A 23081-nucleotide genomic window follows, 5' to 3' on the forward strand; every position below is an offset into this window, starting at 1 on the left:
ACATGTATTTACCAAAAATGCAAAGATTTTCATCAGTGGCCAAAAGAGTAAAAATTGCTCTTTTCGAACTTGTCTTTAAGTCCTTAATCAATCAAAATATCTTTGGTCTTGATGCAATCTTGAGACCCTGTAGGTAAATAATTATCAAAAAAATCTTGACATTTTAACTATTTGAGGCCCATAAACCTTGATCAAACATGTACGTGAAAGCCTTTTCAGAGTTATTTGGCCAAAACTCTGTCAAAGTTTAAAACATGCCAAAACTGTTGAAGCTACTAATTAACAATGACATTTGAAGTACATGTGCCAAGTATGAGCCAAATAAGTCTTCAGTAGGCTCTACAGTGAAAAAATAACTATTTTCAATTTATTCTATTTATCGCTATTTTCCAACCTAAATGGACAGAAGACAGGAACCTTTCACCCTATCAACACACAAATTTATACACATATATAGACTGATAATCTGATCTTGATTGCAAATTTTCAGCCAAATCGGACATGTTTTCCCTCTACAACGGCTGGAAAACTACAGCGATTTTGTAGGCCATAAGCCTGTATTATTGCTTTTTTCAAACCTAAATGGACAGAAGTCAGGAACCTTTGACCCTATCGACACAGAAATTTACACACATATATATGCAGACCACTTGATCATGAGTACCAATTTGGAGCCCAATCGGACTTTTCTTCTCTTTTTAATAAATAGAAACACACTGATAGGGAATGTTCTGTCTTACTTATAGAGTGATAGATTTCCAGCAGGTTATATGTGGTCTCTTGCTGCGCTCTGGTGGTCATTTGGTGAAACAGCTACATTTGAATTATTCTAAATTAAAGCTCTGCTGAACTTATTTAATCTTTTTTGTCTTGCTTAATTGAACATATTTATCCTTCTTGGTCATGCTAGTCAGCCACCTGGGTCATTCTTATTTATGCTCCACCCACTTAATTTTTTTTTAATTTGCATAATATGCAAAACCTACTTTTGAGATCTTGTCTTTGCCTCCTTGACCAATCATGACATGTTTGGTGTCAAACAGTTCAGCAGAGCTTACTCCTCAATAATTATTAAAAAAAATCTTTACATTTATAAACAATATGGCCGCCATATGCAAATTAGTTTTACCATGGTGCAGTAAAATGTCTTCTAACACTTATAACTTTTGAATGCTTAAACTGACATTAATACCACTTCAGTCCTTTGATCATTACATGATTCTCAGATACCCTGTGAGTTTAAGTAGACATACACCCCCAGGGGGCAGAGCCAATGCTCAATAGCTGTTTCTCTACAACCATACAAGCTATCAAGGTCATCCTTGCCAATTATCATCTATGACCCATGCACTAATGGTACACCAAATGAAAATTTGATATGGACACTTTTGTGGTCACTATTAGCCAATCACATTCCAGCAAGCTTTTGACAGGCAGAATGTTTATCAGGTCAAAACTTATACACTATATATGGGTTATTTATATGCCCTTTTTATGCCTTGTGTTTTTTGAATTTAAGAACTGAAGTTGTTTCACCAAATGCCCACTAGAGTGCAGCAAGACACCACATAAAACCTGATGAACACTACAGCTCAATTTATCAATGCTTTTCAACTAGTTTACTCACACCACTCATCTAGCATTGTCATTTTGGTCTTTATGGTCACGCTGGTTACCCAGCTTGATTATCCAGTTTGGTGATGACGGTCAACCAGCAACAGGTTTTAAGCCTAACTGGCCTCCAGGGGCCTCTTTGCCTGTGACGCTCGAACCCCGTAAATCGCCGCTTGCGGCTATATTTATTATTATTCTTATTCTTTTTCTGCCATAGAAGTGATTGGGCAGAAGAAACCGTAAGGCCTACAGGGCTGAGACTTGGTCATATGGTAGTACTTCTCACCGCTACTCAGATTCAAAAGATGAGCCCGATCGGCCTCAAGGGGGCGCTATGGCGAAGGTCAACGCGTTTGGCCTCGTAACTCCTACGCCCTGATAGCTAGAGCAAAAATTCTTGCATTATATGATTCCTTCGTTAATGGCAAATCAAAAAGGTCAATAGAACCACTAAGCTCCGCCCACTTAGATTTTTTGCTATTTAGCATAATATGCAAAACCTACTTTTGAGAACTTGTCCTAGGGTCATTGACCAATCCTGTCATATTTGGTGTCAAACAACTCAGCAGAGTCCCATCCTCAATAATTATCGAAAAAAATTGTGAAATTTGTAAACAATATGGCCGCCATATGCAAATTAATCTCACCGTGGCAGACCCAAATTTACTCTAACAGCTGTAACTTTTGAATGCTTAAACCTACACTAATGCCACTTTACATCTTTGATGCCAACATGATTCTGAGGTAGCCTGTCAATCTGTGTAGACATACGCCCCGAGGGGGCGGAGCCAAAGCTAAAAATCTGTTTCTCAGGAACCGTACAAGCTATGAAGCTCTCCTTTGGCATGTATCATCTATGGCCTATGTCCTAATGTTTTACAGAAGGAAAATTTGATATGCAAATTTTTGCGATCGTTATTAGCCAATCAGTTTCCAGCAAGCTTTTGACAGGCTAAACAATGACCAATCAGGATGATACTTATACCCTACATGTATCTCAGGGCCTTCTATCATCCATTAAAATATGGCGTTGATTGGCCTCTAGGGGGCGCTATAGCAGAAAATCAGTTATATCTAAAGGTACAAGTGGCCTAGGCTTGTTATTCTTTTTTAGTTCTATACTTTGCTGTAGCCTTTACAACTCTGTAATTACATATGTTTACCAAAAATGCAAAGATTTTCATCAATGGCCAAAAGCGTAAAAATGGCTCTTTTCGAACTTGTCTTTAAGTCCTCAATCAATCAAAACAAATTTGGTCTTGATGCGATCTTGAGACCCTGTAGGTAAATAATTATCGAAAAAATCTTGACATTTTAACTATTTGAGGCCCATTAACCTTGAAGAAACATGTACGTGAAAGCCTTTTCAGAGTTATTTGGCCAAAACTCTGTCAAAGTTTTAAACAGGTCAAAACTGTTGAAGCTACTAATTAACAATAACATTTCAAGCACATGTGCCAAGTATGAGCCAAATAAGTCTTCAGTAGGCTCTACAGTGACAAATTAACTATTTTCAATTTATTCTATTTATCGCTATTTTCCAACCTAAATGGACAGAAGACAGGAACCTTTGACCCTATCAACACACAAATTTATACACATATATAGACTGATAATCTGATCTTGATTGCAAATTTTCAGCCAAATCGGACATGTTTTCCCTCTACAACGGCTGGAAAACTACAGCGATTTTGTAGGCCTCAAGCCTGTATTATCGCTTTTTTCAAACCTAAATGGACAGAAGTCAGGAACCTTTGACCCTATCGACACAGAAATTTACTTACATATATAGACTGATATTGTGATCTTGATTGCAAATTTTGAGCCAAATCAGATATTTTTTGCCTCTAATATGGCCAAAGAGCAACAGCCATTTTGTAGGCCATAAGCCTGTATTATCGCTTTTTTCAAACCTAAATGGTCAGAAGTCAGGAACCTTTGACCCTATCAACACACAAATTTACATACATGTATATACAGACCACTTGATCATGAGTACCAATTCGGAGCCCAATCGGACTTTTCCTCTCTTTGTAATAAATAGAAACACACTGATAGGGAATGTTCTGTCTTACTTATAGAGTGATAGATTTCCAGCAGGTTATATGTGGTCTCTTGCTGCGCTCTGGTGGTCATTTGGTGAAACAGCTACAGGTGAATTATTCTAAATTAAAGCTCTGCTGAACTTATTTAATCTTGCTTGTCTTGCTTAATTGAAGATCTTTATCCTTCTTGGTCATGCTAGTCAGCCACCTGGGTCATTCTTGTATATGTTCCACCCACTTAATTTTTTTTTTATTTGCATAATATGCAAAACTTACTTTTGAGATCTTGTCCTTGGCTCCTTGACCAATCATGACATGTTTGGTATCAAACAGTTCAGCAGAGCTTACTCCTCAATAATTATTTAAAAAATCTTTACATTTATAAACAATATGGCCGCCATATGCAAATGAGTTCTACCATGGTGCAGTAAAATCTCTTTAACACTTATAACTTTTGAATGCTTAAACTGACACTAATACCACTTCAGTCCTTTGATCATTACATGATTCTCAGATACCCTGTCAGTTTAAGTAGACATACACCCCCCCAGGGGGCAGAGCCAATGCTCGATAGCTGTTTCTCTAGAACCATACAAGCTATCAAGGTCGTCCTTGCCAATTATCATCTATGGCCCATGCACTAATGGTACACCAAATGAAAATTTGATATGGACACTTTTGTGGTCACTATTAGCCAATCACATTCCAGCATGCTTTTGACAGGCTGAATGTCAATCAGGTCAAAACTTATGTACTATTATTGATATTATTGGTTATTAATATGTGCCCTTGTCATGCCTCACTGCTAGGCTCTCCGAATGCCCACTAGAGTGCAGCAAGAGACCACATAAAACCTGCTGAACAATACAGCTCAATTTATCAATGCATTTCAACTAGTTTACTCACACCACTCATCTAGCACTGTCATTATGGTCTTTATGGTCACGCTGGTCACCTAGCTTGGTTATGCTGCCCATCCAGCTAGGTCATTCTGGTCATTCACATTGGTCATTATGGTCCTGCTGGTCATTCAGCTTTGTCAACATAGCAATGCTGGTCATCCAGCTTGGTCATACTGGCCAAACACCTTTGCCATGCTGGTCATCCAGTTTGGTGATGCCAGTCAACCAGCAACATGTTTTAAGCCTAACTGGCCTCCAGGGGCCTCTTTGTCTGTAATGCTCGAACCCCGTAAATCGCCGCTTGCGGCTATATTTATTATTATTATTATAGTTCTTATTCTTTTTCTGCCATAGAAGTGATTGGGCAGAAGAAACCGTAAGGCCTACAGGGCTGAGACTTGGTCATATGGTAGTACTTCTCACCGCTACTCAGATTCAAAAGATGAGCCCGATCGGCCTCAAGGGGGCGCTATGGCGAAGGTCAACGCGTTAGGCCTCGTAACTGCCACGCCCTGATAGCTAGAGCAAAAATTCTTGCATTATATTATTCCTTGGTTAATGGCAAATCAAAAAGGTCAATAGAACCACTAAGCTCCGCCCACTTAGATTTTTTGCTATTTAGCATAATATGCAAAACCTACTTTTGAGAACTTGTCCTAGGGTCATTGACCAATCTTGTCATATTTGGTGTCAAACAACTCAGCAGAGTCCCAACCTCAATAATTATCGAAAAAATTGAGAAATTTTTAAACAATATGGCCGCCATATGCAAATTAATCTTACCGTGGCACACCCAAATTTACTCTAACAGCTGTAACTTTTGAATGCTTAAACCTACACTAATGCCACTTTAGACCGTTGATGCCAACATGATTCTGAGGTAGCCCGTCAATCTGTGTAGACATACGCCTCCAGGGGGCGGAGCCAAAGCTAAAAATCTGTTTCTCAGGAACCGTACAAGCTATGAAGCTCTCCTTTGGCATGTATCATCTATGGCCTATGTCCTAATGTTTTACAGAAGGGAAATTTGATATGCAAATTTTTGCGATCGTTATTAGCCAATCAGTTTCCAGCAAGCTTTTGACATGCTAAACAATGACCAATCAGGACGATACTTATACCCTACATGTATCTCAGGGCCTTCTATCATCCATTAAAATATGGCGTTGATTGGCCTCAAGGGGGCGCTATAGCAGAAAATCAGTTATATCTAAAGGTACAAGTGGCCTAGGCTTGTTATTCTTTTTCAGTTGTATACTTTGCTGTAGCCTTTACAACGTTGTAATTACATGTATTTACCAAAAATGGAAAGATTTTCATCAGTGGCCAAAAGAGTAAAAATTGCTCTTTTCGAACTTGTCTTTAAGTCCTTAATCAATCAAAATAACTTTGGTCTTGATGCAATCTTGAGACCCTGTAGGTAAATAATTATCAAAAAAATCTTGACATTTTAACTATTTGAGGCCCATAAACCTTGATCAAACATGTACGTGAAAGCCTTTTCAGAGTTATTTGGCCAAAACTCTGTCAAAGTTTAAAACATGCCAAAACTGTTGAAGCTACTAATTAACAATGACATTTGAAGCACATTTGCCAAGTATGAGCCAAATAAGTCTTCAGTAGGCTCTACAGTGAAAAAATAACTATTTTCAATTTATTCTATTTATCGCTATTTTCCAACCTAAATGGACAGAAGACAGGAACCTTTCACCCTATCAACACACACATTTATACACATATATAGACTGATAATCTGATCTTGATTGCAAATTTTCAGCCAAATCGGACATGTTTTGCCTCTACAACTGCTGGAAAACTACAGCGATTTTGTAGGCCTCAAGCCTGTATTATCGCTTTTTTCCAATCTAAATGGACAGAAGTCAGGAACTTTTGACCCTACTGACACAGAAATTGACATACATATATAGACTGATATTGTGATCCTGATTGCAAATTTTGAGCCAAATCAGATATTTTTTGCCTCTAATATGGCCAAAGAGCAACAGCCATTTTGTAGGCCATAAGCCTGTATTATCACTTTTTTCAAACCTAAATGGTCAGAAGTCAGGAACCTTTGACCCTATCAACACACAAATTTACATACATGTATATACAGACCACTTGATCATGAGTACCAATTTGGAGCCCAATCGGACTTTTCTTCTCTTTTTAATAAATAGAAACACACTGATAGGGAATGTTCTGTCTTTCTGATAGAGTGATAGATTTCCAGCAGGTTATATGTGGTCTCTTGCTGCGCTCTGGTGGTCATTTGGTGAAACAGCTACAGGTGAATTAATCTAAATTAAAGCTCTGCTGAACTTATTCAATCTTGCTTGTCTTGCTTAATTGAACATCTTTATCCTTCTTGGTCATGCTGGTCAGCCGCCTGGGTCATTCTTGTTTATGCTCCACCCACTTAATTTTTTTTTAAATTTGCATAATATGCAAAACCTACTTTTGAGATCTTGTCCTTGGATCCTTGACCAATCATGACATGTTTGGTGTCAAACAGTTCAGCAGAGCTTACTCCTCAATAATTATGAAAAAAATATTTACATTTATAAACAATATGGCCGCCATATGCAAATGAGTTCTACCATGGTGCAGTAAAATGTCTTTAACACTTATAACTTTTGAATGCTTAACCTGACACTAATACCACTTCAGTTCTTTGATCATTACATGATTCTCAGATACCCTGTCAGTTTAAGTAGACATACACCCCCCCAGGGGGCGGGGCCAATGCTCGATAGCTGTTTCTCTAGAACCATACAAGCTATCAAGGTCATCCTAGCCAATTATCATCTATGGCCCATGCACTAATGGTACACCAAATGAAAATTTGATATGGACACTTTTGTGGTCACTATTAGCCAATCACATTCCAGCAAGTTTTTAACAGGTGGAATGTTAATCAGGTCAAAACTTATATACTATATACGGGTTATTTATATGCCCTTTTTATGCCTTGTGTTTTTTCAATTTAAGAACTGAATTTGTTTCACCAAATGCCCACTAGAGTGCAGTAAGACACCACATAAAACCTGATGAACACTACAGCTCAATTTATCAATGCTTTTCAACTAGTTTACTCACACCACTCATCTAGCATTGCCATTATGGTCTTTATGGTCATGCTGGTCACCCAGCTTGGTCATGCTGGCCATTCACATTGGTCATTATGGTCCTGCTGGTCATTCAGCTTTGTCCTCATAGTAATGGTGGTCTTCCAGCTTGGTCATACTCTCCAACCACCTTTGCCATGCTGGTCATCCAGTTTGGTCATTATGGTCTTCCAGCTTGGTCAATATGGTCAACAAGTTTGTCATCCAGATTAGTCATGCTGGTAATCTAGCTTGGTCTTCACGGTCATGCTGGTCATCCTCATCCAGTTTGGCGATGCCGGTCAACCGGCAACATGTTTTAAGCCTAACTGGCCTCCAGGGGTCTCTTTGCCTGTAACGCTCGAACCCCGTAAATCGCCGCTTGCGGCTATATTTATTATTATTATTATTATTATTCTTATTCTTTTTCTGCCATAGAAGTGATTGGGCAGAAGAAACCGTAAGGCCTACAGGGCTGAGACTTGGTCATATGGTAGTACTTCTCACCGCTACTCAGATTCAAAACATGAGCCCGATCGGCCTCAAGGGGGCGCTATGGCGAAGGTCAACGCGTTTGGCCTCGTAACTCCTATGGTCTAATAGCTAGAGCAAAAATTCTTGCATTATATGATTCCTTGGTTAATGTCAAATCAAAAAGGTCAATAGAACCACTAAGCTCCGCCCACTTAGATTTTTTGCTATTTAGCATAATATGCAAAACCTACTTTTGAGAACTTGTCCTAGGGTCATTGACCAATCCTGTCATATTTGGTGTCAAACAACTCAGCAGAGTCCCAACCTCAATAATTATCGAAAAAATTGTGAAATTTGTAAACAATATGGCCGCCATATGCAAATTAATCTTACCGTGGCACACCCAAATTTACTCTAACAGCTGTAACTTTTGAATGCTTAAACCTACACTAATGCCACTTTACAACTTTGATGCCAACATGATTCTGAGGTAGCCCGTCAATCTGTGTAGACATACGCCTCCAGGGGGCGGAGCCAAAGCTAAAAATCTGTTTCTCAGGAACCGTACAAGCTATGAAGCTCTCCTTTGACATGTATCATCTATGGCCTATGTCCTAATGTTTAACAGAAGGAAAATTTGATATGCAAATTTTTGCGATCGTTATTAGCCAATCAGATTCCAGCAAGCTTTTGACATGCTAAACAATGACCAATCAGGACGATACTTATACCCTACATGTATCTCAGGGCCTTCTATCATCCATTAAAATATGGCGTTGATTGGCCTCAAGGGGGCGCTATAGCAGAAAATCAGTTATATCTAAGGGTACAAGTGGCCTAGGCTTGTTATTCTTTTTTAGTTGTATACTTTGCTGTAGCCTTTACAACTTTGTCATTACATGTGTTTACCAAAAATGCAAAGATTTTCATCAGTGGCCAAAAGAGTAAAAATTGCTCTTTTCGAACTTGTCTTTAAGTCCTTAATCAATCAAAACAAATTTGGTCTTGATGCAATCTTGAGACCCTGTAGGTAAATAATTATCAAAAAAATCATGACATTTTAACTATTTGAGGCCCATAAACCTTGATCAAACATGTACGTGAAAGCCTTTTCAGAGTTATTTGGCCAAAACTCTGTCAAAGTTTAAAACATTCCAAAACTGTTGAAGCTACTAATTAACAATGACATTTGAAGTACATGTGCCAAGTATGAGCCAAATAAGTCTTCAGTAGGCTCTACAGTGAAAAAATAACTATTTTCAATTTATTCTATTTATCGCTATTTTCCAACCTAAATGGACAGAAGACAGGAAGCTTTCACCCTATCAACACACAAATTTATACACATATATAGACTGATAATCTGATCTTGATTGCAAATTTTCAGCCAAATCGGACATGTTTTGCCTCTACAACGGCTGGAAAACTACAGCGATTTTGTAGGCCTCAAGCCTGTATTATCGCTTTTTTCAAACCTGAATGGACATAAGTCAGGAACCTTTGACCCTATCAACACAGAAATTGAAATACATATATAGACTGATATTGTGATCTTGATTGCAAATTTTGAGCCAAAACAGATATTTTTTGCCTCTAATATGGCCAAAGAGCAACAGCCATTTTGTAGGCCATAAGCCTGTATTATCGCTTTTTTCAAACCTAAATGGACAGAAGTCAGGAACCTTTGACCCTATCAACACACAAATTTACACACATATATATGCAGACCACTTAATCATGAGTACCAATTTGGAGCCCAATCGGACTTTTCTTCTCTTTTTAATAAATAGAAACACACCGATAGGGAATGTTCTGTCTTACTTATAGAGTGATAGATTTCCAGCAGGTTATATGTGGTCTCTTGCTGCGCTCTGGTGGTCATTTGGTGAAACAGCTACATTTGAATTATTCTAAATTAAAGCTCTGCTGAACTTATTTAATCATTTTTGTCTTGCTTAATTGAACATATTTATCCTTTTTGGTCATGCTAGTCAGCCACCTGGGTCATTCTTATTTATGCTCCACCCACTTAATTTTTTTTTAATTTGCATAATATGCAAAACCTACTTTTGAGATCTTGTCTTTGCCTCCTTGACCAATCATGACATGTTTGGTGTCAAACAGTTCAGCAGAGCTTACTCCTCAATAATTATTAAAAAAAATCTTTACATTTATAAACAATATGGCCGCCATATGCAAATTAGTTTTACCATGGTGCAGTAAAATGTCTTCTAACACTTATAACTTTTGAATGCTTAACCTGACATTAATACCACTTCAGTCCTTTGATCATTACATGATTCTCAGATACCCTGTGAGTTTAAGTAGACATACACCCCCAGGGGGCAGAGCCAATGCTCAATAGCTGTTTCTCTACAACCATACAAGCTATCAAGGTCATCCTTGCCAATTATCATCTATGGCCCATGCACTAATGGTACACCAAATGAAAATTTGATATGGACACTTTTGTGGTCACTATTAGCCAATCACATTCCAGCAAGCTTTTGACAGGCAGAATGTTTATCAGGTCAAAACTTATACACTATATATGGGTTATTTATATGCCCTTTTTATGCCTTGTGTTTTTTGAATTTAAGAACTGAAGTTGTTTCACCAAATGCCCACTAGAGTGCAGCAAGACACCACATAAAACCTGATGAACACTACAGCTCAATTTATCAATGCTTTTCAACTAGTTTACTCACACCACTCATCTAGCATTGTCATTTTGGTCTTTATGGTCACGCTGGTTACCCAGCTTGGTTATCCAGTTTGGTGATGACGGTCAACCAGCAACAGGTTTTAAGCCTAACTGGCCTCCAGGGGCCTCTTTGCCTGTGACGCTCGAACCCCGTAAATCGCCGCTTGCGGCTATATTTATTATTATTATTATTCTTTTTCTCCTGTAAAAACAGTTGTGCAGCCTAAACCGTAAGTCATAGAGAAATGAAACTTGGTAGGTAGATGTAGGATCAGTGCATCTCGGTGGACAACAAAAATGGCACCGATTGGTCAAGTGGTGGCGCTATAAACAAGGAAATTCATTTTTCACAATTTTCTCAATAACTCAAAAACCATAAGACCTACATTCAAAATTCTTTTTTTGATGGATTCCTTGGGTCAATACCAACAACGTTCCAATTTGGACCATGCACTTCCGTCTATATAGATTTTGTGCTAATTTGCATAATATGCAAAACCTACTTTTGCAAACTAGTCCTAGGAATTTTGACCAATCCTGGCATGTTTGGTATCAAAACACTCGTGAGAGCATGCGCTTCAATATTCATTAAGAAAAAGTTGAAATATGTAAACAATATGGCCGCCATATGCAAATTAGTCCTTCCGGATATATGCCCCATTCACTTCAAGAGGTAAATTTGGAGCACTGTTTCTCAGCAACCGTGCAACCTAGCAAGTTGAAACTTTGCATGCAGAATCTATCATACAGCCTCTAAAGGATGTTCAAAGGGCAACTTAATCAATCAACATGGCTGAACACCATCAGCCAATCAGCATTCAGCAGACATTTTGGCAGGCTGAATGTTGCCCAATCTGGATGATATTTGGCAGTTATGTTCAGGTGGAGACACTGTAGTGACCTGCAAAGTGCTGAAACAATCCGCCCACTGGGGGGCGCTGTTCCAAAAAAACGAGTATATGTCAATCATGCTGTACTATTTTGACATCTAATTGTTTTTGCCATATTTAGTACAGTGGCTCTGACAAATTTCTCAATACAACTATGTTTAAAAAGTGCTTTGTTCATTCATAATTGCTAATTGTTTGAAAATAGCTATATTGAAACTACTCTCTGGATATTTGGCCTATCACCTCCATTTCAGTCTTGCTGCACACTGTAGAGTCTCTAGGTAAATGTTCATTAAAAACATTTGTGAAAATTTCACATACAATACTCTCCAGGCATCAAGCAATCTGTGCGTCCTTGGAATTTCTAACCTAAATTGCTGTAACTCTGCAGTATTTGCTGTAATCTCACAATGTTAAAGACCTCTGTACAATATCACTCTGATGAAGCGCCATTTAATACAGAACTAGATTAAGAATAACTTGACATTACATGTCATATCAGAACATTCACTCCTTTGTGCCTCTTCTCAACATTAATAACAGGTGAAAGACTTTTGATCATTTCTAAATGTGACAGAATGTCTCCAATTGTGTTAGACCTTCTTACACATCACCATCCTATGCTCTAGTAGGCACCATTGTGCTAGTTGGTGCTTGATGAAGCGCCATTTAATTCAGAACTAGATTTATAATAACTTCGTAATTACATGTCATATCAGAACATTCACTCCTTTGTGTTAATTTAAACTTGTTTGGTCAAACATTTCAGCTTGTTCTGCAAAGGTTCAAAGGTCAATCTGAATACCACTTTGTGAACATTCTGGTTGAAGCCACCTGATCAATACCAATAACATGTAGACACCTTTTGACTAGTTCTAACTCACTTAATGAATATCCTACAAAGTTCACTAGATTTACATGTGAATTTAAGCACTGATCAGGTTGAAAGGCCTCTGCTCAACATTAATAACAGGTGAAAAACTTGATAATTTCTAAATGTGACAGGGCATCTCCAATCATATTAGACCTTCTTACACATCACCATTCAATGCTCCAGTAGGCACCATTGTGCAAGTTGGTGCTTGAACCCGATGATTGCCGCTTGCGGCTATATTTATTATTTATTATTATTATTATTATTATTATTATTATTATTATTATTTATTCATGTTACAATAATAAAAGCAGCTCTTATTAAAAATTAAGCAGAGTTAAAAATGCAGCTTTCTTCTTAATCAATAGGTTAATAAACATGAAATTTAGTTAACTGAACAGTAATATGTTGTATCTAATTAGGGTTCAAACACCGAAGGTGCGTAGTTAGGGTTCAAGCACCCATGCACTAATGGTACACCAAATGAAAATTTGATATGGACACTTTTGTGGTCACTATTAGCCAGTCGCGTTCCAGCAAGCTTTTGACAGGCTGAATGTTAATCAGGTCTAAACTTATACACTTATTGATATTGTTACGTTGGGAGATGTTTTTGTTCTCATTTGTTATTTTCCTAAATCTGGGTAAGATCTTGCTTGCTCGTTCTGTCTGTCTCTCTCTCCCTCTTGCACTGTCTCTTTAACAGGTTATCTGTGAGGGAGGAGCTGTCTATTGGTCCTAGTGCCGATTATCCATAAAAGGCTGACAGCTGTGGAGATCGGGGCGGCACCCTTCCATTGTTCCGCCGCCACGCTGCCCAGACCAAACCAAACCACCTTGTAGTGTATTGATGTTGTGATCCGTGTTATTGTCAGTTTATCTGAAGTTGTCTGATAATTAAATTAGCTCTTTACCTATTTCTCTGTATGTTTCCTTAATGTCCATCGTCGTAAGTACATTTGTATATATGTATATATTTTACCAAGCCAATGTAGCCCTGTAGGGGATAAGGCCTATTTATTTGATTATCATTTTCTCCTGTTTTTGTTTAGTTAGGGAGAAAGGTAAGAGGTATGTATTTTTCTTTTCTTTTCTTTTGTTAGGTTTAGTTATATTGAATTCTTGAAGTTAGTTTGGTGTTTGTTTATTATTTTAGGCATTCTTATCCCTGAAGCCTTTGCTACAATTTACTAAATAAAACTTTTTGGCTGGTATTTCTGTGTCGGAATTGTTTTTGGTCTGGGTGCGAGACGAGTGAGGGGTGTCGCCTTCCCTTATGTTTTCTGGTCTGGCCTTCCAGGCCGTAACAATATTATTGGTTATTGATATGTGCCCTTTTATGCCTCACTGCTAGGCTCTCAGCAGGATTATTGTGGCTTGTATTTTTTTCAATATAAGAACTGAAGTTGTTTCACCAAATGTCCACTAGAGTGCAGCAAGAGACCACATAAAACCTGATGAACACTACAGCTCAATTTATCAATGCATTTCAACTAATTTACTCACACCACTCATCTAGCATTGTCATTATGATCTTTATGGTCAGGCTGGTCACCTAGCTTGGTTATGCTGCTCATCCAGCTAGGTCATTCTGGTCATTCACATTGGTCATTATGGTCCTGCTGGTCATTCAGCTTTGTCATCATAGCGATGCTGGTCATCCAGCTTGGTCATACTGGCAAACCACCTTTGCCATGCTGGTCATCCAGTTTGGTCATTATGGTCTTCCAGCTTGGTCAATATGGTCAACAAGTTTGTCATCCAGATTAGTCATGCTGGTAATCTAGCTTGGTCTTTATGGTCATGCTGGTCATCCTCATCCAGTTTGGTGATGCCGGTCAACCAGCAACATGTTTTAAGCCTAACGGGCCTCCAGTGGCCTCTTTGCCTGTAACGCTCGAACCCCGTAAATTGCCGCTTGTGGCTATATTTAGGGGTTCGAGCACGCAGTGCTAGAAACCCTATTGTAATTGTTCTGATTATTAGGGGTTCGAGCACGCAGTGCTAGAAACCCTATTGTAATTGTTCTGATTATTAGAGATTATTATTATTAGAGATATGAAACTTGGTAGGTAGATGTAGGATCAGTGCATCTCGGTGGACAACAAAAATGGCACCGATTGGTCAAGTGGAACAAGGAAATTCATTTGTCACAATTTTCTCAATAACTCAAAAACCATAAGACCTACATTCAAAATTCTTTTTTAGATGCATTCCTTGGGTCAATACCTACAACTTTCCAATTTGGACCATGCACTTCCGTCTATATAGATTTTTTGCTAATTTGCATAATATGCAAAACATACTTTTGTGAACTAGTCCTAGGAATTTTGATCAATCCTGGCATGTTTGGTATCAAAATACTCGTGAGATAATGGCCTTCAATATTCATCAAAAAATGTTGAAATTTGTAAACAATATGGCCGCCATATGCAAATTAGTCCTTCCGGATATATGCCCCATTCACTTCAATTTTTAAATTTGGAGCACTGTTTCTCAGCAACCATGCAACCTAGCAAGCTGAAACTTTGCATGCAGAATCTATCATACAGCCTCTAAAGGATGTTCAAAGGGCAACTTAATCAATTAACATGGCTGAACACCATCAGCCAATCAGCCTTCAGCAGACATTTTGGCAGGCTGAATGTTGCCCAATCTGGATGACACTTGGCAGTTATGTTCAGGTGGAGACACTGTAGTGACCTGCAAAGTGCTGAAACAATCCGCCCACTGGGGGGCGCTGTTCCAAAAAAACGAGTATATGTCAATCATGCTGTACTATTTTGACATCTAATTGTTTTTGCCATATTTAGTACATTGGCTCTGACAAATTTGTCAATACAACTATGTTTAAAAAGTGTTTTGTTTATTCATAAATGCTAATTGTTTGAAAATAGCTATATTGAAACTAGTCTCTGGATATTTGGCCTATCACCTTCATTTCAGTCTTGTTGAACACTGTAGAGTCTCTAGGTAAATATTCATTAAAAACATTTGTGAAATTTTCACATACAATAGTGTCCAGGCATCAATCAATCTGTGCGTCCTTGGAATTTCTATTCTAAATTGCTGTAACTCTGCAGTATTTGCTGTAATCTCACAATGTTAAAGACCTCTGTACAATATCACTCTGATGAAGCGCCATTTAATTCAGAGCTAGATTTAGAATAACTTGACATTACATGTCATGTCAGAACATGCACTCCTTTGTGCCTCTTCTCAACATTAATAACATGTAAAAGACTTTTGATAATTTCTAAATGTGACGGAGTGTCTTCAATTGTGTTAGAACTTTTTACACATCATCATCCTATGCTCTAGTAGACACCATTGTGCCAGTTGGTGCTTGACGAAGCGCCATTTAATTCAGAACTAGATTTAGAATAACTTTGTAATTACATGTCATATCAGAACATTCACTCCTTTGTGTTAATTTAAACTTGTTTGGTCAAACATTTCAGCTTGTTTTGCAAAGGTCAAAAGGTCAATCTGAACACCACTTTGTGAACATTCTGGTTGAAGCCACCTGATCAATACCAATAACATGTAGACACCTTTTGACTAGTTCTAAATCACTTGATGAATATCCTACAAACTTCAATGGATTTGCATGTGAATTTAAGCATTGATCATGTTGAAAAGCCTCTGCTGAACATTAATAACAGGTGAAAAACTTTTGATAATTTCTAAATGTGACAGGGCATCTCCAATCAGATTAGCCCTTCTTACACATCACCATCCAATGCGCTAGTAGGCACCATTGTGCCAGTTGGTGCTTGAACCCGCTGATTGCCGCTTGCGGCTATATTTATTATTATTATTATTATTATTATTATTATTATTATTATTATTATTATTCTTATTCTTTTTCTGCCATAGAAGTGATTGGGCAGAAGAAACCGTAAGGCCTACAGGGCTGAGACTTGGTCATATGGTAGTACTATAATAAACAGCAAAAAATGTTTTAGATTAATTGATAGGTTAATAAACAATTAACTAACTGAAAAGTAATATTTTGGATCTATTTTGAAATTATATTTATTCAAAGAAACAACTATATTTTATAGCATATCACTTCATATTTAAAGTTTAAATCACATTTTACAGTGTTCACATGTGCTCTGGCATTAGTCACACCTACACACCTTTAATATGGAGTCCATATTTATCCTGCTGATTTCTGGAGTCTTCTTCTGGACTCTGTCAGAAAACATAACATTAACATATGTTACTAAATGGTGATTGTGAATATATCTACAGAAAGAAAGTTCCAGAAGATCAACCACCACTGCAACACTCCACCAACCTTCACGCTCACCAAAAAGTTAATTCTAGATTTTATCAGATCAGAGAATCATGTTTCTCACAGTCTGGTGTTTTTTTTATTAAAATCCTTTTTTTTTTTTTAGAGGTGAGACTTTTGTTTCCTCCATAAAGATCAGATAGCTGGAGAGCTGCAGTGATGGTTTATCTGCTGAAAGTTTCTCCCATCTGCATCCCCATCCCAGTTCAAATAACAATTTGAAAGCTTCTCATCATTTTTAACTGAGAAAAGTTGAATTGTTACCATCTCTAAAGTGTGTTATAGTATAGAAGTTACGGTTATATAATTGATATACAGTTGGATGAAAAAGTATGTGAACCCTTTGGGATTATACTTGGATTTCTGCATAAATTGGTTGTTAAATGTGTTCTGATCTTCATCTAAGTCACAACAATAGACAAACACAGTCTGCTTAAACTAATACCACACAAAAAATATATGCTTGCATGGTTTAATTGAACACACCATGTTAACATTCACAGTGAGAGGGGAAAAGTACGTGAACCCCTAGGCTAATGACTTTTCTAAGAGCTAATTGGAGCCAGGATGTGATTGGGATTGAGATTGGATGTGTTGGTTAAAGCTGCCCTGCCCTATAAAAAAAAAACATACACCAGTTTTGAGTTTGCTGTTCTTAAGAAGCATTGCTTGATGTGAATCATGCCTCGCACAAAAGAGCTCTCAGAAGACCTGTGTTCAAGAGTTGTTGACTTGCATAAAGCTGGAAAGGGTTACAAAAGTATCTCTAAAAGCCTTGATGTTCATGTGTCCATGGTAAGACTGGCGATCTACAAATGGAAAAAGTTCTGCACTGTTGCTACTCTCCCTAGGTGTGGTAAAGTCCTGTAAAGGTGACTGCAAGAGCACAGCGCAGAATGATCCACTGCTGTCCAAAAAACATTGCTGCACGTTTGAAGTTTGCAAAAGAGCACCTGGATGTTCCACAGCACTACTGGCTAAATATACTGTGGACAGATAAAACCAAAATAGAGTTGTTTGATAGGAACACACAACGCTCTTTGTGGAGAAAAAAGGCACAGCACACCATCATCAAAACCTCATCCCAACTGTGAAACATGGTGGAGGGAGCATCATGGTTTGGGGCTGCTTTGCTGCCTCAGGGTCTGGACGGATTGCAGTCATCAACAGAAAAATGAATTCCCAAGTTTACCAAGACATTTTGCAGGAAAACTTAAGACAATCTGTCCTCCAACTGAAGCTCAACAGAGGATGGATGATGCAACAGGACAACGACCCAAAACACAGAAATAAATCAACAACTGAACGACTTCAACAGAAGAAAATACTGGGCCTTCTGGAGAGTCCTGACCTCCTGAACCTAATTGAGATGCTGTTGTGGCATCATGACCTCAAGAGAGAGATTCACACCAGATATCCCAAGAATATTATAGCTGAACTGAAACTGTTTAGTGAAGAGGAATGATCCAGAATTCCTCCTGACTGTTCTGCAGTTCTGATCTGCAGCTACAGGAAACATTTGGTTGAGGTTTTTGCTGCCAAAGGAGGATCAACCAGTTATTAAATCCAAAGATTCACATACTTTTCCCCTCACTGTGAATGTTAACATGTTGTGCTCAATAAAATCATGCAAATATATAATTTTCTATGTGGTTTTAGTTTAAGCAGACTGTATTTGTCTATTGTTGTGACTTAGATGAAGATCAGGACACATTTAAACATAATTTATACAGAAATCCAAGTAATCCCTACATGTTCACATACTTTTCTTGCATCTGTATATAGCTGCTGTTATGTGTTATATTATATTGTGATATAGAGTGATGTGAAAGAAGCCATTTCTGTGCTTTTGCTTCTTTCGCATCACTCTCCCATACAGCTTCTCCTTGTGTAAAGTGCGCTGTATTGTTGACCGATGCACAGTGACACCATCTGCAGCAAGATGATGCTGCAGCTCTTTGGAGGTGGTCTGTGGATTGTCCTTGACTGTTCTCACCATTCTTCTTCTCTGCCTTTCTGATATTTTTCTTGGCCTGCCACTTCTGGGCTTAACAAGAACTGTCCCTGTGGTCTTCCATTTCCTTACTATGTTCCTCACAGTGGAAACTGACAGGTTAAATCTCTGAGGCAACTTTTTGTATCCTTCCCCTGAACAACTATGTTGAACAATCTTTGTTTTTAGATCATTTGAGAGTTGTTTTGACGAGCCCATGATGCCACTCTTCAGAGGAGATTCAAATAGGAGAACAACTTGCAATTGGCCACCTTAAATACCTTTTCTCATGATTGGATACACCTGGCTATGAAGTTCAAAGCTCAATGAGGTTACCAAACCAATTTTGTGCTTCAGTAAGTCAGTAAAAAGTAGTAAGGAGTATTCAAATCAATAAAATGATAAGGGTGCCCATACTTTTGCACCGGTCAAATTTTGGTATAATGCATATTGCACATTTTCTGTTAGTACAATAAACCTTATTTCAATCCTGAAATATTACTGTGTCCATCTGTTATTACATATATCAAACTTAAATGGCTGTTGCAAACAACCAAATATTTACAACTTAAAATTATTAAGATTTATAGGGGTGCCCAAACCTTTTCATATCGCTCCTCTGTATCTTTATGTATTGATGAAAGTGTAAAAATTAACTTGAATTAGAATGATACATTTCTTTTTCTCCCTGACTTTTGTGATGAATAATATACTTTGTCTGCCCAGAAGCTTATCATGTTCACTATTAGATAGGTGCGTTTCCTGTAAAAATGCTATTTGGCAGTTTGCTTGTTTTAACTGGTTTAAAATTTTCTTCCTTTTTATGGGAGTATGAAGACCTTTAACATTATAGGTTATAATTTCAATTGAGTCCATTAATTATAGTATACAGTATGTGCTTGAGGGGAATATATAACTGTTAGTATGTTTTTGTAGCTAAACTTGTGCATGGGAGGATAAAATAAAGAAAAAGAAATAAGGGAGTGAATCATGCAAAATCTGCTCAACATGAATATACTGTATACTCTTGGCTTCAACTTACTTAGATAAGTACTTAGATAAAGGTATTACAGTATATGTTAACCTTATTGTCCTTATTATTAATGCAGGATCCAGGGGGAACATTAGGATCAGCAAAACTATAACAAGAAAACAGTGTAAGCCTGAGCTCACAGTCACACTGAACAAGAGGTTAGGACCTAGTCCCGGGCCGCAAAAGTAACATGTAGCAAAGAATACAGTCTAGATATTATTTGACTGTGTTGGTGTGTGCTAAGATACAAAGATATTCCGCACTATTCAGGTCTGCACAAAACCTTCACATTTTTAAACAAATAGACACAATGGCATATAGCAGTAAACACTGCTCAGAAAATATATCCAGTTATTAATGTATAAGGCTTTATGCGTCCAATTTTAAGGTTAAGAAAATAATATAAATACGATAAAATGATAGGATGGCGCATAGTATTAAGCTTACCCATAGTTGAAAATAGCGTCCATAGATATTAACGTACGTGCACAAGATTTAAAAGTAATGCCCACAGCTAGAATACAACTGCCTTCCAGGTGGAATTATTATACGTCAGAGTTTCTGTGCATTTATGTTTACTTCTACCGAAACCGGCAAAAATAGTAAAATGTTACTTTTCCGTCTCAGGGATGATTTTCTTCTGCACATGTTCCAAGGCTTCTGTAGCATCCAGGAATTTCTTTTACTGAAATGTGGAGTCTGGCGGGAAAGAGGAGACCGTAGCGGATCCCCTGCTTTCCCCGCAGCATCTTCTTCACGCTGGTGAATGAAGCCCTGGCTTTGGCGACGGTAGCAGTGTAGTCGGGGTATATCGCTATGTGTTTCTCATTGTAACTGAGTGGGGCTTGGTCCCTCGCTCTCCTCAGGATCTCTGCAGCGTCTCCATCATAGTGTAGTTTGGCGATTATAACCCGCAGTCAGTCCCCTGGTTTCCACTGGGTTAAACTGCGATGTGACCAGTCCACTTTTACGCCTCGGTCCATCCGCAGCGCTTCTTTGAGTTTGGAGACGGCCGCGGGAGAGCTTGACTCCGGTTGTTCATCCACGCCAACTATCCGAATATTGCCCCTTCTCATCCTGCCCTCCAAATCTTCATTCTATTCTTTGAGTTTTTCAACTTGACTCTGAAGGCAGGTAACCACAGTTTGTATCGAGGCTACCTCGTCCGACCATGTGGATAGCCCTCCCGCCATATCCGTAAAGTCCATCTTCATGCGATCCACTTCAGAGCGGATTGTGGCCGCGCTGCTGCTTATTTCCAATCTCACAGCTTGTAGCACACTCTTAAGAGAGTTAAAATCCTCAGCAAATGCTCGCTTTAGTTCTTCTTTTATTATCTTAGAGATATCTTCTCTCAAAGAGGACAGGATATCAGACTTGATCGGTTCGGCTTCAGTTTCATTCTGTGAGGGCTAGGCTGGGATTGAACTACCTTTAGTGCTGCGCGCCGCAGGAGGTGTAGGCCTTAACGGAGTGTAGCTATATTCGCAAAGTTTTGACGCCATTCATGTGAATTTTTCACCCTAAATCAGATCTTGGGCGCCTTAGTATTGTTTTAACTGGATATTAGATCAGTTTTAATGTTGGTAAAGCCATTAGAATTAGAAGTTCTGCAGGAGCACCAAAACATGCGTCTCACTCCATATCCTGCTCACTAGCACCCCCCATCAGATCCCATTTTATGACGCATTTATGCTGAAAATCATGAAATTCTATATGCCGCTGTGCATATATATATATATATATATATATATATATATATATATATATATATATATATATATACACACACACACACGTTTTTTTTTTCAAAGGAAATTATCGACAAGAGATCAATAATATAAAAAAACAGTAAAATAACACCTGTACTGCTATAAACTTGAATCCCTTAATTTGTTTCAGAGAACCGTTTAAAAATATCTCATCATCCTTACCTGAGATCAGCAGATCTGTTATCCTCTCTGAAGTTTATTGGATAGTCCATTGACTGGTCACTCTTCATGGAGACACAGCTGGGTTCAGGTGAGTCTGATCTCTTATCCTGATCCAGTCTAAAACACAACCAGTATCAGACACCATCTACAACCTTTCCAGCATGTTGACGTGATGCAGTGTTCATTTGATGTTGAAATCATGGGAAATACGAGTTCCAGACCTCAAGATGGGATCTGATGTGTCTTTATACTGAGGAGAAGCTTCTCTTTAGCCACTTTTGCATAAATCTAGCATAGATTAGTGAAGCGCTGCAGTGAACAGGTTGACATTCTGATTCAGATACATACAGACAAGAGTACAATAAAAGAGCTAATGGACAGCCAATATAATAAACTATAAGAAATATAACTTTCCTGTATCTTGACCCTCTGAATGTGAGAAACTAATCAATGACAAGTAATTGTCAGTAATTGTCCATTTCCAATTGCCCTAACTCCCTAACCCTTTAAAAATAGATTTAGTAGGCTGCTCATAGCTTTTTAACTTTAAGTGTTCAAACAGTACACATAATGGGTGTAGAAACAAGGAGGGGGTTATAATGTTATGATAAAAGATGTAATTACAAATACTAGAATAAACATGTTATAATTATCACCCCCATCTGTTATCCTAATCATTTTAGCTATGAAAAATGTTAGAGTTATGTGTATTTGGGGCATCATATATTTGTCGCATTTTGTAGCATGAATTATTCAGAGATTGAAAGACAGTATGAAAAAAATTATTTATTTTCATTGATGAAGATTCATTTTAAAAGACTTTAATAGGCTTTAATAATCTCGAGTTAGGGCTGCTACTAGGCAGAAGAGGCAATTATTTCTAATTAGTTGAATTAGAATAAAAAGATAAACAGTATATTATATGTATATATGTTTGTAATTACTAAATATTTAAATGTCATATTTAATCAGAGGTCTGAATAAAAAAACTAAAAGTTAACATTTCATGTAGCTCATGCTACTGACAGTCTTTTTGCTCTGTTTTCATATAATGGCGTCACATTCAACAGAAGAGATGGTCTGAAGTCAGGGTAACTGGAAACATGCAGAATATACAATAATTTCCATTAATGCCATGTTCAGAGGATTATCATAAATTGCGGTTCATGCTACTGACTGTACATTAGCTCTGTTTACTTGAGCTGTTT

The 23081-nt window shown here is 37.9% G+C and overlaps 1 protein-coding gene across 13 annotated transcripts in view; it reads right to left on the reverse strand.

Moving 5' to 3' along the window:
- LOC111188855 (NACHT, LRR and PYD domains-containing protein 12-like) overlaps window positions 1-23081 on the reverse strand; it is an 859751-nt gene that overhangs the window by 595325 nt on the left and 241345 nt on the right. For 11 of the 13 annotated variants that reach the window (XM_049472880.1, XM_049472882.1, XM_049472879.1 and 8 more), the window contains one exon: window positions 21874-21990. The exons of the other annotated variants lie outside the window; for them this stretch is intronic. In XM_049472880.1, the coding sequence (XP_049328837.1) occupies window positions 21874-21990 (117 nt within the window). The remainder of the gene's footprint in view (window positions 1-21873; window positions 21991-23081) is intronic. 13 annotated transcript variants of the gene reach the window in all.

Source organism: Astyanax mexicanus, unplaced genomic scaffold, assembly GCF_023375975.1.
Source record: "Astyanax mexicanus isolate ESR-SI-001 unplaced genomic scaffold, AstMex3_surface scaffold_31, whole genome shotgun sequence".
Classification (NCBI taxonomy): domain Eukaryota; kingdom Metazoa; phylum Chordata; class Actinopteri; order Characiformes; family Acestrorhamphidae; genus Astyanax; species Astyanax mexicanus.